The sequence below is a fragment of the Priapulus caudatus genome, unplaced genomic scaffold, assembly GCF_000485595.1.
Source record: "Priapulus caudatus unplaced genomic scaffold, Priapulus_caudatus-5.0.1 Scaffold534, whole genome shotgun sequence".
NCBI lineage: Eukaryota > Metazoa > Priapulida > Priapulimorpha > Priapulimorphida > Priapulidae > Priapulus > Priapulus caudatus.
This window is the reverse complement of record NW_014577595.1, coordinates 128,693-143,136: the sequence shown is the minus strand read 5'-3', so window position 1 is coordinate 143,136 and position 14,444 is coordinate 128,693. Positions and strand designations below refer to the sequence as shown.

General features: G+C 54.6%; 1 protein-coding gene across 1 annotated transcript in view; it reads left to right on the top strand.

The window, feature by feature from the left end:
* Window positions 1–14,444, top strand: part of LOC106811388 (tyrosine-protein kinase Abl-like) — a gene marked incomplete at its 3' end in the record, with an annotated part of 124,226 nt that overhangs the window by 91,847 nt on the left and 17,935 nt on the right. The window contains exons 2-5 of the mRNA XM_014814977.1: window positions 6,118–6,175; window positions 6,303–6,447; window positions 10,248–10,350; window positions 13,044–13,342. Coding sequence (XP_014670463.1) covers window positions 6,118–6,175; window positions 6,303–6,447; window positions 10,248–10,350; window positions 13,044–13,342 — 605 coding nt within the window. The remainder of the gene's footprint in view (window positions 1–6,117; window positions 6,176–6,302; window positions 6,448–10,247; window positions 10,351–13,043; window positions 13,343–14,444) is intronic.

Genomic DNA, 14,444 nt, shown 5'->3' with positions numbered 1-14,444 from the left:
ACCGCCTCCTCCGTCCCTCTCTCCTCTCTACCGGCCCTCCCGCCTCTCTTCTTTCTCCCCTCCTCTCCCTCTCTTTCTCGCCTCAGCTCTTTCTCTCTGCTCTCTCTCCTTCTCTCTCTCTCTTTCTCTCCTTCTCATCTTTCTGTCTGCTCTCTTTCTCTCTCGTCATCTCTCTCTCTCATCTCCTCTCTCGTCCTCTCGTCTCCTCGTCGTCCGGTCCTGCAGTGCTCTCTCTCTCCTCTCTCTCTCATCTCTCTCTCGTCGTCTCTCTTTCTCTCTCTCTCGTCCTGTCTCTCGCTCTCTCTGCTCTCTCTCCCGTCCTCGTCCGTACTCTCTCTTTCCTCTCCTCTCTCTCTCTGTCTCGTCTCATCCTCCTTCGTCTCCTCTCTCTCTCTGGTCTCTCTGTCTCTCTCTGTCTCTCTCTCCCCCTCCCTCTCTCTGGCGAGAGCGCTTGGCCGACTCATTCTCGCTACTATACTGTCTGGTCATAATGCTGACGGGAACTCCGTTCTTCCGCTGGGCGACTCGTCCGCTAGATCGCAGCTAGCCACACACGTACACGCACGCACGCACACACACGTACGCAACACAACCACAACACAGCCACACATACACGCACACGGCGGCCGACACTCGTGCGCACGGCAAAGTATAATAATTATATATAATTATATATATATATATAATTATATATATGCGCACTGGCACTTGGAACAAAGGAGAGAGAGAAAGCGAGAGAGAGAAGATAGAGAGAGACGAACAGAGGAGAGGGGGAGGCGAGAGCGCCAGCGGGGCCCGCGCGAGAAAGAGAAAGAGAGAGAGAGAGAATAGCGTTGGATCTTATGAGTAACGGTTGGGGGGAATAATAGAGTATAAGGTAGCAGCCTACAGCGCCGCAAGCGCGGCGGGCGGGGCGAGCATCTGACGACGGTGGCGGGGTGCTCTGGTGAACTGATGATGAATGAGATGATAGAATGGATGACGGTTGCTGGCGGGCGGGCGAGCATCTGACGACATGGCGGGTTGTCTGGTGATGATGATGATTGATGATGCTGGCGCGGCGCGACGAGCACGTGGCGGGTGTCTGGTGATGATGATCGAATGATGACATGACGACGGGGTGCTGGCGGCAACGCACGGCATTCGGTGCGAGGTGGTAAGGGCGGTGCGTGCGTGCCAGGCATGCGTTGTGCTCCGCTCGCCCATGTATGTAATTTACGCGACACACACACAACACCAGCGTATTGTGCGATGATATATGACGCGCTACCGTGTCACGCTCGGCGCAGCCTGGTGCGTTCCGTGGGCGCGTGTCTGAGACTGTGCGTCCGTGCGCGTGTCTGTACTTGGGTGTCTGTGTGTCTGTCCTGCGTGGAGTACGTACGCCCGCGCGCGCGCATCAGTCGGTGTGACTGTGCGTGCCGTACCGTGCTGTGCTCTGTGACTTGTGTGTGTGGTGTGGTGTGTGTGTGTGTGTGTGTGTGGTGTGTGTGTGTGTGTGTGTGCGCGCGGTGCCGTGCGTGCGTGTGTCTGTGTCATTTCTTTGTGTGTGTGTGTGTGCGCGCGGTGTGTGCCGTGCGTGGTGCGTGCCGTGCGTGTGTGTGTGTGTGTGCTGTGTGGTGACATGTGCGTGTGTAGTGTGGCGCGCGCGTGTGTGCGTGCGTAGTGGTGCGTGGCGTGTGTGTGTGTGCTGTGTGTGCGTGCGTGCGTGCGTGTGTGTCTGTGATGAACGCCGCGCAGCCACTGCCGCCCGCCTCTCTCCTCCGCTGCCGATCCAAGTCAGTGTAGGCACACGGCGGCGCGCAGCAAGCACCGAGGCAAGCGACGTCGCGACTATCGCACACACGCAGGCATCCCTGTGATCTGTCGCTCGCAGATCCTGCGATTTTAAAAAACTTCACTCTGCAAGATTCGTGAGCAGGCGCTCTGCAAGCCGCTGGGGTTTGTCTGCGGTTTCCGGCACGAGACGCGAGCAATCAGCGACGAATTTTTTTATTATGGCGTGTTTAAGCCGCTAGGGGATGGCTCTCCGACGCGCTTCCTCCGTCTTTTCCTCCGCGTAAGGAAGGATTATGGCTTCGGAGAGTACGGCTGTGACTGAGTAACGGAGCGAGTGGGACTTCTTACCACGGTTGGCCATTTTCTGTTACCTCTGCTACTTAGTCATCCTTGCGTTAATGGACGTCGAGCGAGCTCAACAGGCCTAGGTGTGCACGCGCGCGGATAACTCTATACCGGGCATACGAGTCCGTGTTACGCTCCAAGGAACCAAACCCTACCGCTCGAGGCTATTTACGCAGCAAGCGACTGTTGGTGTCTGTTGGCGAGTGCTACAAACCTGTGGCAACTCTTGAGGAGTGGCGTGCAAACAGTCCAGTGTCCAGTCGCGTAAAGTGAAGGCGAACAGCTGAGAGCCGCGTCACTCAGTATGACGCAGTCCCGCTCCAGTTACGACCGTAAGGGAAGTCGCTCCATGTGGTGGGCGTGCGTGCCAGCGGGGACAAAGACTTTTGTCGCCTTTCGTGTAAGCCCGCGACAATTTATCAGCGTGGGGCACAGACGCTAAGAGTTTGCATACTCGCATAGTAGCGTAGCGGACAGCGCTTTAGTTAGCTACTGCGAGACCAGTGTGGGGACAACGTTTTGACTTGCAATGAACGCTCCAGCGTGTAGACAACGCTAGAGTTAACGTACTCGCTCCAGCGTGGACAACGCTTGAAGTTAGATACTCTGACCCCAGTGTGGGGCACAACCCCTTGAGTTAGTATACTGCGGACGCAGGGTGTGGGGACAACGCTTGAGTTAGATACTGCGGACCAGTGTGGGACAGACGCTTGAGTTAGATACATCTGGACGGCAGTGTGGGACAGACGCTTGAGTTACGATACTGGGCGGACCAGTGTGGGGAGCAACCCGCTTGAGTTAGTATACTGCGACCAGTGTGCGGGACATACGGCTTGATTTGCATACTCCCGACCAGCGTGGGGACAACGGCTTGAGTTAGATAGATGCGACCAGTGGTGGGGACAACGCTTGATTTGCATACTGCGGACCAGTGTGGGGACAACGCTTGAGTTAGATACTGCGGACCAGTGTGGGGACAACGCTTGAGTTAGATACTGCGGACCAAGTGTGGACAACGCCTTTGGGGAGTTCAGATTACCTGCGGGGACCCGCTGTGGGACAAAACGCTTGAGTTTGCATACTTCGGACCAAGCGCGGTGGACAACGGTCAATTTACATATGGACACACTTAGGCCCACCTGCCTGCGTTGTGGTGAGAGCGCTGTGCGTGCTGCGGGCGTGACAACTGCTAATCTCTTTTGCTTCTTCTAAGTCAGCACACAATCGCTGTCCACTGCGTGATCAGCGGTCAGCGTGCCGCGAACACGCTGCGGCAGTGAGGTCCATCAGTAACTGGTTCGACGTTCGACTGTCCACTCGACTCGCGGGCTTGACGGGGAATCGCGCACGCATCTGGGCACGCGATTTCTCCGTGGGTCGGAGCACGGCCTTGTCTTCTAGCCATACCTAATCACCGGCGTCGGCGCTAAACGGTTATACGCGGGTTGGCCCATCCCGTAGCCATAGCGCGACTGTTGGTGAACAGCTCGTGTGGTGGACAACCTGGGCCATTGCGCCCTGTGGGCGTGGTTGATATTGGTCGGGGTTTTGGCGCCGCTTCTTCGCGGTCCCGTGGTCCCCGCGCAAGCCAATCCTGGGTTTTCCCCGGGCCTGCTGTGTATGGTAAGGAGGCTGCGGGCGCTGGATGGCCTCGGTGGAGAAACGCGCGACGCCCGAGCGTGTGCCTCTCGCCTAATCGCCTACGCTGAACTAAAGCAGTCTGGCCACCGACTGGCCTTAATGGATGCGCTATATAATTAGCAGTAAGGGATTATTTAATTAGTTGGCCCACGCGACCACACGTTATCCGGGCCCCCTCCAGTCGCGTCGGGTCATGCCAAGCAGTCAGCATAAGTGGCGGGCGGCAGTAATAAGTAGGCAGCAGCGGTAGTTAGGTAATCGCATGCGCCCATCAATCCGAACGAGCAAACGACACGCTGCGGTATCGCCAAGCATCATCAGCAGCATGCAATCATCAATCAGCAGCACAAAGCAGCAGCAGAACCAAGCTGACAGCACACAAGAGGCAATACAAAGCATAGGCTGCTAAGTCCTCGTCCAATCTCTTTTCGCTTACTTCTCACAAACCAAGCCCCTCACTTTTTTATTCCCCCCAACACCTCGGCCAATAGTTTTGGTCCATTGTGATACTCAAGAGTCTGATATACCTCAGTCAACTTTCCATACCCCCACACCACAAGACAAACCCCGCCTTACTACGTGGCAGTAGTGGAAGTCCCGCTAACATCCCATCGAAAGTTGGACGCTGGGGTCACTTGCATTAGGCGTTTTAGCAATCTCCGGGCCATAAGTCACTGCATTATCTTTCATCTCTTTGCCATTAATCATCCCTGGCGCGCGGTAATAAAATCTCCCCCCGCAAATCGTGACAAAGCAAGGAGTCCGAGCCACCACGCGGCCTGCACGTGACAGAGGGCCCTCCTGTGTCCTGACCCAACTCACTTGCCTCCGCGCTATATCGTCCTTGTCTGCGGGCTTATACTGCTAGTCTGTTCCCCTCTCTCTCACAGGGCTCACGAGCAGACACAACAAAAACCACAACACGGCAATGTCCCCGACACACACATAGACACACACTCACAACGCACACTCTCTCTCTCTCTCTCTCATATATATAAATATATTATATTCCTCTCTCCTCCTCTTCCTTCATCGTCCTTCTTCTGTTTTCTTTCTTTTTCTCTCTCTCTCTCTCTTTCTCTCTTGTCTCTCTCAGCACACACACACACCCACACACACACAACCACACACACACCCCACACACATCGGCACACACACACAGCAGCGCACTGCATGTGCACACACCAGACACCATCACCAGGTACACAATCTTCTCTCTCTCTCTATCCCGTCTTCTTTCCTCCTTTCTCCTCCTCTCTCTCTCGTCTCTCTCTCTCTCTGCGTGCCACACCCCTGCCCGTGCTATTCGTCCGCTGCATCTGACTGGCTAATACGCCGGCGCGTCGGACCGTTTGTTCACACTCTTCACAGCGTAGTCTGTTCCTCTCTCCGCGCGCGCGCCGCTCGCTGTCTGTGCAGGGGAGGCGAGAATTCGCTGTCGGCGCATCGCTGGTGCGCGTTACCGTGGCAACGGCAGCAGATGTCCGGCGACCTCTCGTGCCCTGCAGCCATCGCTTGGTCTGACGTCGGCAGGGTACGGATGGATGTAGAGAGTCGCTTCAAATGCGGCCGCGGCCGACCTGGTAGTGTGAGTGCGGGTGGTACTTGTCGGCGAGTGGGATTGAGATACCGAGTGGCGGCTTCTGGGCTGCGCTTCTCTCTTCTCTCTCCTCTCATCTCATCTCTCTCCCGAGCAGTTCTCTCTCTCCGTCTCATGTGTCTTCGCAGGCCTCGTGTTACAGCACGTTATTTTCTTATGCGCGCGATGACGTGAAACTAGTGAATCGGGTGCTCATCTGGATGCTTGGCGTTGTAGCTAATAAGTAACGAACGCGTGGGGATCAGCAACTTATCTGCTTGCCATCCTTCTCTCTCTCTCGTCTCTCCGTGATTTTATGTGTGCGTATGGTGCGAAGTGGCCTGGCCTCGAGTGGGAGGTGACCTCTGACCCTGTGACCTCTGACGCTCTGACTGTCGGCGTCGAGGCGGTTTGCGATTTCCAATACGGATTGGCATTTCCCTAACGCGGTTACTCCTGTCTCGTTCGTGTGAATTCGCCACGTCGAAAGCGTACACCACTCGCTGCTGCAGGCCACTCGCAGGCTGCGTTTTCCAATTTAACCACGCCCCGTGTGGCGCACCCTACACGCTGCGAATACCTCATTAACGAATAAAATCAGTGGCACAACGTGTCACCACCACGAAGTAAGTCGTCCTTGATTCCCTGTAACTGGCAGGCTTCCCACCAGGCGCAAAAGATGCGGACGTGTGTATGGGGCTGATATATAGGTGTGTAAATCATATAGGTTGCACCTAACGATAAACGAATTCTAAGCGTTTCTACGGCTACAGGTATAGTGAGGTTTCGGAGAGAGGTGTGCAGATTGGTCAAGTTCCTAGACACGGAGGAGTAAGCGGAGAGAAAACTCTAAATGGCGAAAGGAAACTTTGGCGATAAGGATACTGCTGCTGGTGTCCTGCAGGCTCGGTGTTAGACGAATTCTATGAAATCTAGGCTGAGGATCGTTCGCGCAAAGGACACCGGGTGCATACTTGCAGTCCCTGACTGGAGTAACTCCGGCATATAAGCGGCATTACTACTCCTACGCCTGGCTTGATAGCCCCAACCCCTGTGCGTTACTGACCAGACAGTTGAGTGGGCTGTCACTAGACGAAGCTCAGGTGAGTGATCGTACCTGTGGGTGAAGTCATCTGTCTTGGCCGTGCGACAACGTAACGGCATGGCCGGTTGCGAGCGAGATCGAACCGGCCTATAGGGGCCGCGGTGAGCCCGCGGTGCCGCCGCGCCAACGAGCCTTCACACAGCCGCGCCTACGCCCCGCCAAGTGCGGGGTCGTGGGCCGTGGGCAGGGAAAGTGATCGCGAGGTAATACTACTGATTCATCTGTCCTGTCCCCCTGTTGTCTCCCTGCTTATTGCTGTGCGCGTATACGGTTCCATGATATATGCACGCACCGCCCCACGGTGCACGCAACGCCGACGACGCGAGGGGCACCAACCCACACACCCCACACACACAGTGCGCACATGCACAGCCACATACTCCACACACAACATGCAGACACACACTACATACACATAACACACGCGCTCGCTACACATTACAATTGCATAGAAGTCTGGATGAGATGCATCGGCTATACAATTATCTGCTGAATGCTGAATGTTGCTGGATTAAGAAGAGAAAAACTAGTTTATCGCATCCTCCGGCGAAATGCTAACACAAACGCCTCTCTCTCCCTCTTCTTTCCCTCATCCCCCCTCTCTCTCTCTCATCTCTCTCTCTCTCTCTCTCTCTCTCTCGATCTCCTCTCTCTTTCTCCTCCCTTCTCTCTTCTCGTCTCTCTCTCTCTTCCTCTCTCTCGTATATATTATATATAATATATATATATATCATATGGTATATATCTAATATATATATAATATATATAGACACTCAGAAATGTCCGTCAAAACGTTAAACATCGCGTCGCTGCTCTGTATGAATGTTAAAGTTGACAGGCTAATCTAGTCGGGCCCAACCGTGAGAGATTGAGGGGAATCGCTGGTTGTTAACAAATCCAACAGAAATGGCCCGCTCGCATCGCTCGCATCGCTATCGGGCGGACGGACGACTGACGGTGTGTTGACGTGGTGGCGATGAATTGTGAAGGCGGGTCGCCGTGGCCCGCTCGGCTGCCTCGTGAAAATCGGTGCGTGTACGTAACGTAGCGAGATGAGCTTTGCGCTAGTCCACATCAATATGTAGTATGCATGTCGACCCGCCTGGTTCCGTTCGCGTGTGTAGTTGGGTTAGGGGCATCTGGCATTATACGGGGTTTACGCCTGGGATTGTAACGCCAGTTATGCGTGTTGTTCAAGCTTTTGCCGGGGGTTAGCGTTTGTTGGATGTTTAATGCCAATGAGGTTCATGCGCCTTGCGCTGCTTGGTATGGCGCTGTGTGTTTGCGCTAATGTGTCATGCGTTGTCGTATTGCTTCATGAATGTAATACCAGTTGGTGCACTTTCTTGGTTAAGCTCATCTGTATGCCGGTTGTGTATTGGGTTCTGAATGTATCACCAGTTGTGCATTTTTCTAGCGTAATGTGCCTACGGCTTCTCCCGTCCCCGCCCTCTGGTTGCATCGACATGTATACATTTACTGTGTTATCCTTCCCTGAATGTATACGTCGATATCGGCTCGCAGCCTCGGCGCTCACCGTTCTCGTAACTACCATTAGGTTAGTCGACGCGGATGATTGGCCCATTCTATATACGTATCAGTGCGAACGACCGTTTGCCTCCATTTGCCCATGTAGAACGCGCCGATACACGCGGGCAACCGGTTCTGTAACGTGCCACTATATACGCCCCGGAGGTTATTTTTACTGCTGTTTGAGCGGCGCTGTCTGTCTCTGTCATCGTATACCCCTGCACAAGAAATGCAGCGCAGGCGAAATATGTAGCCGTGAATAGTTAAAATGTATGTAACGTCGATTCTGTAGACGTGTGCTCCGTGTCTATAGATCCCTCAACCGCGCGATTTTCCGTCCCGCCCATTAACGTTCGGACCTCCTCTCCTGTTTGCTTTCCTCTTCTGCCTACGCTCCCTGCTTTTTTCCACCGTCTCTCTATTTCGTGTAAGTAAACACTAAAGGTGTAATATCCGGGGCACGCCAGCGGTGCGGCAATCACGTTCCTTGGGACGAACACGCTAGAGGTGTTCCACTTCTCTCTCCTCTCCTCTCTCTCTCTCCCGTCTTCTCCTCTTCTCCTCTCTCTCTCTCTCTCTCATTCTTCTGCTTCTCGTCCTCTCTCTCTCTCTCCTTTCTCTGCTCCTCCCTCTCCGTTTTTTCCTCGTCCCTCCTCGCTTCTCGTCCTTCATCTCTCCTCTCTCTCTCTCCTCGTCCGTACTCATTTCCTCTCTCCTCTCTCTCTCTTTCCTCTCCTCTTTCTCTTCTTCTGTATCCGGCCCCTCCTCTCTTTCTCTCCTCGGTTCTGGGCTATCTCGGCCCCCCCGGCGTCTCTGCTGCCTCCTCTCTCACGTTCTCCTCTTGCCTCTCCCCTCCCCTCTTCCCTCTCCTCTCTCTCGTCCCTCTCTCTCTCTCGTCGCTCTCTCCCTCCCTCTCTCTTCCCCTCTCTCCTCTCTCCTCGCTCTTTCTCTCTCCTCTCCATCTTCTTTCTCCCTCTCTACCTCGTCTCTCGTTTCTCCCTCTTCTCCTCTCATCGCTCCCTTCCCCCCCTCCTCTTTCTCTCGTGCTTGTCTGGTATTCTCCGCGCCGCCGCTCGTCTCTTTCTCCCTCGTTCGTATCCGCTGGGCGCCGCGCCTCGGGTCTTCCGGTCGCGTGTCTCTCTCCCTCTCTCTCTCTCTCCTCTCTCTCTCTCCGCGGGGCTGCAGTCAGAAAGTCCTACAAGTTAGCGGAGTGAAACTGCCTATGGTCTTTGCCTCTAAGTTGACTAGCAAATGTTGGTATAAGCCAGCATCTGGTTGTACTAATGGTGAAATAACACATTTAGGTGCAATATTGTTATTCCAAACAGCGGCTAATGCGATTAAACATGCGCGAGTGAACAATGGCGGCAACTACTAGGTATTTACGTAACACGCGTGTATAGCTGGGATGCCGCCCGCACGCAGCAGCCGCTGTTTCGTCGGCTATTTTGATTTCCTGATCATAACCCCACCCCCCTCCCTTCCTCCATCCCTCCCCTCTTTCCCTCGCTCTGTGTGTGGCGGAGGGGCTTCGGGGGAGTTGTAGGGGGAAGACACAGCCAGGGATTATCATGGACACGAGGAGAACACCGCCACTACCCACTCCCTCAGTGTTAGTGACAGTACACTGTGCAGTGGCTACCTGTATATTTACAATTGCTCTGTCCGCTATGGCCATTGCGGCTGAAAGTCTGTGAAAGTACTACGAGTGAACGGACTAAAACAACGGCTAGTTTTGGCGGGGAGCATTGGTGTCATCTTGGACGTAGGAGCGCTAGTATTAATAGCATGGATCGGGAAACGTTGGAATGGTGGGGTGCCGCTGGCCCCCTGCACTCCATATGCGATTAGCTTGATTTTTCCGGGATCGTAAATAGCGAATAGCACCTACAGCGGGGAAACGAGAGCTATTATCTCAGCATGCCACTTTAATGTTGTCGCGCGGCCGGACTTGGTAATCGGCGACATCGGCCGGCCATCCGGTGAGCCGCCGCCGTCACACGCTACGTTGACCCCCGCGCGCGCGCACTGACCTTACCTCAGTGTCCACCACGTACACACACATGTGCAGTGACCTTACTTCAGTTTCCACCACGTACACACACACGCGCGCACTGACCTTACTTCAGTGTCCACCACGCACACACACGCGCAGTGACCAGGCCACTCACTTTTAAGGAAATTTCCTTAAACTGTGGAATTTTAAGGTTTTTTAAGGATATTTTTAAGAAAATTTTAAGGAATTTTAAGAAAAGAATTTTTTTTAAGAATAAGGAGAATCTGCTCATACAGGATGCCGACGATCCACAGGTGTTCGTCGCGCTGTACGAGTTCCAGTCGGGCGGCGAGACGCAGCTCAGCCTCACGAAGGGTAAGTGCGTGCGTGTGCGTGTGTGTGTGTGTGTGTGTGTGTGTGTGTGTGTGTGTGTGTGTGTGTATGTTTGGGGAAGGAAGGGAGAGGGAGGGGAGAAGTGGGTGGCAGAGAAGGAGGAGGAGGGGGTAGGGTAGGGCGGAGAGACGCAACTCAGCCTCACCAAGGGTAAGTGCATTGGGGTGGGGTGTGTGTGTAGGTTTGTCTGGGGAGGAAGGGGAGAGAGGGGAAGGAGGAGGAGAAGAGAGAGGAGGAGGAGGAGGAGGAGGAGGAGGAGGGAGAGTAAGAGCTAGGGTAGGGCGGAGAGACGCAGCTAAGCCCGACCACGGGTGCGTGTGTGGGTGGGTGGGGCGTGTGCGTGCGGTGGGGCGTGTGCGTGCGGTGGGTGCGTGTGCGTGCGGTGGGGGGTGTGCGTGCGGTGGGTGCGTGGGTAGGTGTGTCTAGGAAGGGAGGTGAGAGAGGGAAGAAGAGGGTGGCAGAGGAGGAGGGAAAGGAGGAGAAGCTAGAGTAGAACGAAAAGACACAGCTCAGTCTCACAATGGGTAGTACGTGCGTGTGTGCGCGGATGAAAGGAAGGGAGGGGCCCGGGAGTAGGGAGCAGGGTTAGGGTGAGTTGGGTGAGTGGGTAGGGAGCGTTTAATATGATGTGATGCCCCCTCGTGTAGACAGATCTAGGGCAGGGACGTCGGGATAGGTTATTGCTGCGGGCCACGTGCATGGAGGCAGGATGCAGAGTAGAGGCAAGGCTTAACAGCATCCCCGCCACCGCCTCCTCCTCCTCTCAGTCTCCACTGAGCTGGCGTCACACGTTCACTGTGTGTACACCAGCTTGCGAATCACATACATTGTGGAATCTCTCCAGCAGTCACGCCAATCGCACGTGAAGCGGCAACGGATGGGTGGGGAAGTGGGATGAGGAGGAGGGGGAGGAGGAGGAGGAGGACGAGGGAGGCGGAGAAGGAGGAGGAGCGAGGAGGAGGAGGAGGAGGAGGAGGAGGAGGAGATGGAAGATCCGGGTGCTTACGCAAAGAGAAGAGGAGGGAGGGAGGGAGGGAGGAGACGCAGACGGAACGGCACGCGGTGAATGTTTTGCCTTCCTTCTCCCTGCCTCCTCCGCCGTCTCGGGTCTCGGATGATGATGAGTCGTGTGTCAGTCTGGGCGAGGAGGAGGGAGGCGGCGGAGGGAGGAGGAAGAGGAGGAGGAGGGAGGGGATGAGGAGGAGGAGGAGGAGCAGGAGGAGGGTGAAGGAATTTGTGAGGAGCGTGGGCCGCGGTGGAGATGGGAGTGGCGCTCTCTTGAATTATTACGAATGATTGCCCCCGGGGTGCTGGCTGTGGTGGTGTAGACAGCTAGCTAGGTAATCAGGTAAGCAGTCATGCATGCTACCCAGAGGATTTATAAGCTGCTGCTACTAACTTACGGTTGCACGGGTCAGCGGGTTTTCTGCCGGCGGTTCGCCCCCTTTTTTCTCGTCTAAATACACGGGGGCGGGGTCGAATGATTGGGGTTTTCTGTCGTAAATTCGGCGCGTGATGAGAGAGAGAGAGCGCGGAGGTTTTGTGCTTGATTTCCTGCTTAGCGTTTAGTCGACGTCCGCTGATCATGATGTCATTATAAATCAGGATGTTGAAGCAGACAGATTTAGCAAAGCAAATACCGTCTCATTAAAGCTGCATCGACACAACAATTAACATGCCCGCATAGAGGTAGGATCATAATTAGAGGTTGACGACATTAAAGGCAATCAAATGAAAATAAAATTGAGACAACATGGAAATAGGATATTTTTACTTGAATTGCGTCGCGCGCGTTTATTTGATGTTTAGCGGTCGATAGCAGAAGGAAAATTGTTATTGTCGTAATATCCGTTGGAGGGCGCTGTTTGATGTTGTGTCTAGGCAGCTTTATCGTTTTTGCCCGTGTAGAGAAACATGGCGGTGTCATACCTATAAACAGTAAATCAGTGGCAACTCATAACGGCAATAATTCATGTATCGTACTTTTATATCAGTGTCGTTGTGAAACCTACTGGTGGTGAACGTGTGTAGACGTCAAATACAAAGCAAAATACACTTATATAAAACATACACACTACGCACACGCACGTTTGCACACGCACGCGCGCGCACACACAAAGAGAAATTAGCGTGAAGCATTCCAGCAGTTTCAGTCCGCCATCCCTCATCTCATCTACAGCTTCCGCATCCTCGTCATTCTCGTCCTCATCCTCCGCATCCTTATTCCCAGTGTCCTCATCCTCATCCTCATTCTCCTCCTCATCCCCAACTTCCTCATCCCTACTATCATCCTCATCCTCTGCATCCCCATCCTCATTCTCCTCATCCCCAGCATTCTCATTTTCAGCCATAGCTGCCATATCCCTATCATCGTCCTCATCCTCATCCTCATCCTCATCCTCATCCTCCTCATCCTCATCCTCATCATCCTCATCCTCATCCTCAGCATCCTCATCCTCATCCTCATCCTCATCCTCATCCTCAGCATCCTCATCCTCATCCTCCTCTTCGCTGTCGCAGGTGAGCAAGTGCGCGTGCTCTCCTACAACAAGACACACACACACACACACACACACTTCCATCCTCAGCATCCCCAGCATCCTCAGCATCCTTATCATCCTCAGCATCCCCAGCATCCTCAGCATCCTCATCCTCATCCTACTTTTCTGGCTCAGGTGAACAAGTGCGCGTGCTCTCCTACAACAAGACGGGCGAGTGGTGCGAGGCTCGCAACAGCGCCGGCCGCGTCGGCTGGGTGCCGGCCAACTACGTGACGCCGGCCAACTCGCTCGAGAAGCACTCGTGGTTTCACGGCGCCATCTCCCGCAGCGCCGCCGAGTACCTGCTCAGCAGCGGCATCAACGGCAGTTTCCTCGTACGCGAGAGCGAGAGCAGTCCCGGACAGATGTCGATATCGCTGCGCTACGAGGGCAGGGTCTACCACTACCGCATCAGCGAGGGCAGCGACAGCAAGGTACGTGTGTGTGTGCGGGGAGGAGGTGGGAGGAGGGGAGGGAGGAGGGGGAGAAGGGAGAAGCTGGTGAAGAAGGAGGAGGGGGAGAAGCTGGTGGAGAATGAGGAAGGGGAGGGGAGGAGAGCATTCTTCTAGGATAGATGTCGATATCGCTGCGCTACGAGGGCAGGGTCTACCACTACCGGATCAGCGAGGGCAGCGACAGCAAGGTACGTGTGTGTGTGCGGGGAGGAGGGAGGTGGGGAGGGAGGAGGTAGGTGTCTCTCTCTCTCTCTCTCTCTCTTCATCTCTCTCGTCTTCTCCCTCTCTCTGTCTGTTGTCTGTCTGTCTGTCTGTGCTGCTCTGTTCTCTACGCTCTCTCTCTCTTTCTCTCAGTCACACACTCATCTTTTCTTCGCTCTCCTCTCTCTCTTTCGCCTCCTTTCTTCCCTCTCTAACCACAACCTACCCCTCCATATAAGCTTTCCCATTAATTGTACGCTCCTCCCTATGAATGTCTCTTCCCTATATCCACCACCCTCCTCTACATTAGTCTTCTATCTAACCGCCACCCATTCCTTCTATCATCTCTCTACTTATCATGGCTGCTTCCATCTAACTTGTCCCCCTCCCCTCTCTCTGATGGCTAGTTCCATCTAACCTCCCCTCCCCCTCTCTCTGCAGGTGTAACGCGCACTTCGTCAAGGTCGAAGCGTCACAAGCGGCTGGAGTCGGGTGATGGCCGCCGGCGTGCGAGCACATCGAGAACGAAGCATCGCTGTGACTCGCGACGGACGTGTGAGGAAGTCTTCGGACTCGATCGGATTCTGGTGGCGAGTGCGTCGGTGGAGCGTACGCCGGAATCGACGACAGATCATGTCGGCGCGCGCGTCGACATAGCTGTGTAAGTACTAGGTGTGGGTCGCCACACTGTAACCGGCTGCGCACGCAGGCACGTACGCACGCACGCACGCGCGCGTACGCCACTAACACGTGAAGTGATGGTCAGCGGAATTTCTCAACGAACGTGCATGATGATGAAGCTGGATGACTGAAATTGCATGGCATGATGATTCCAAATCACGGGCATGGTCGCGTGATGGCATCATGGCACACGCCATCG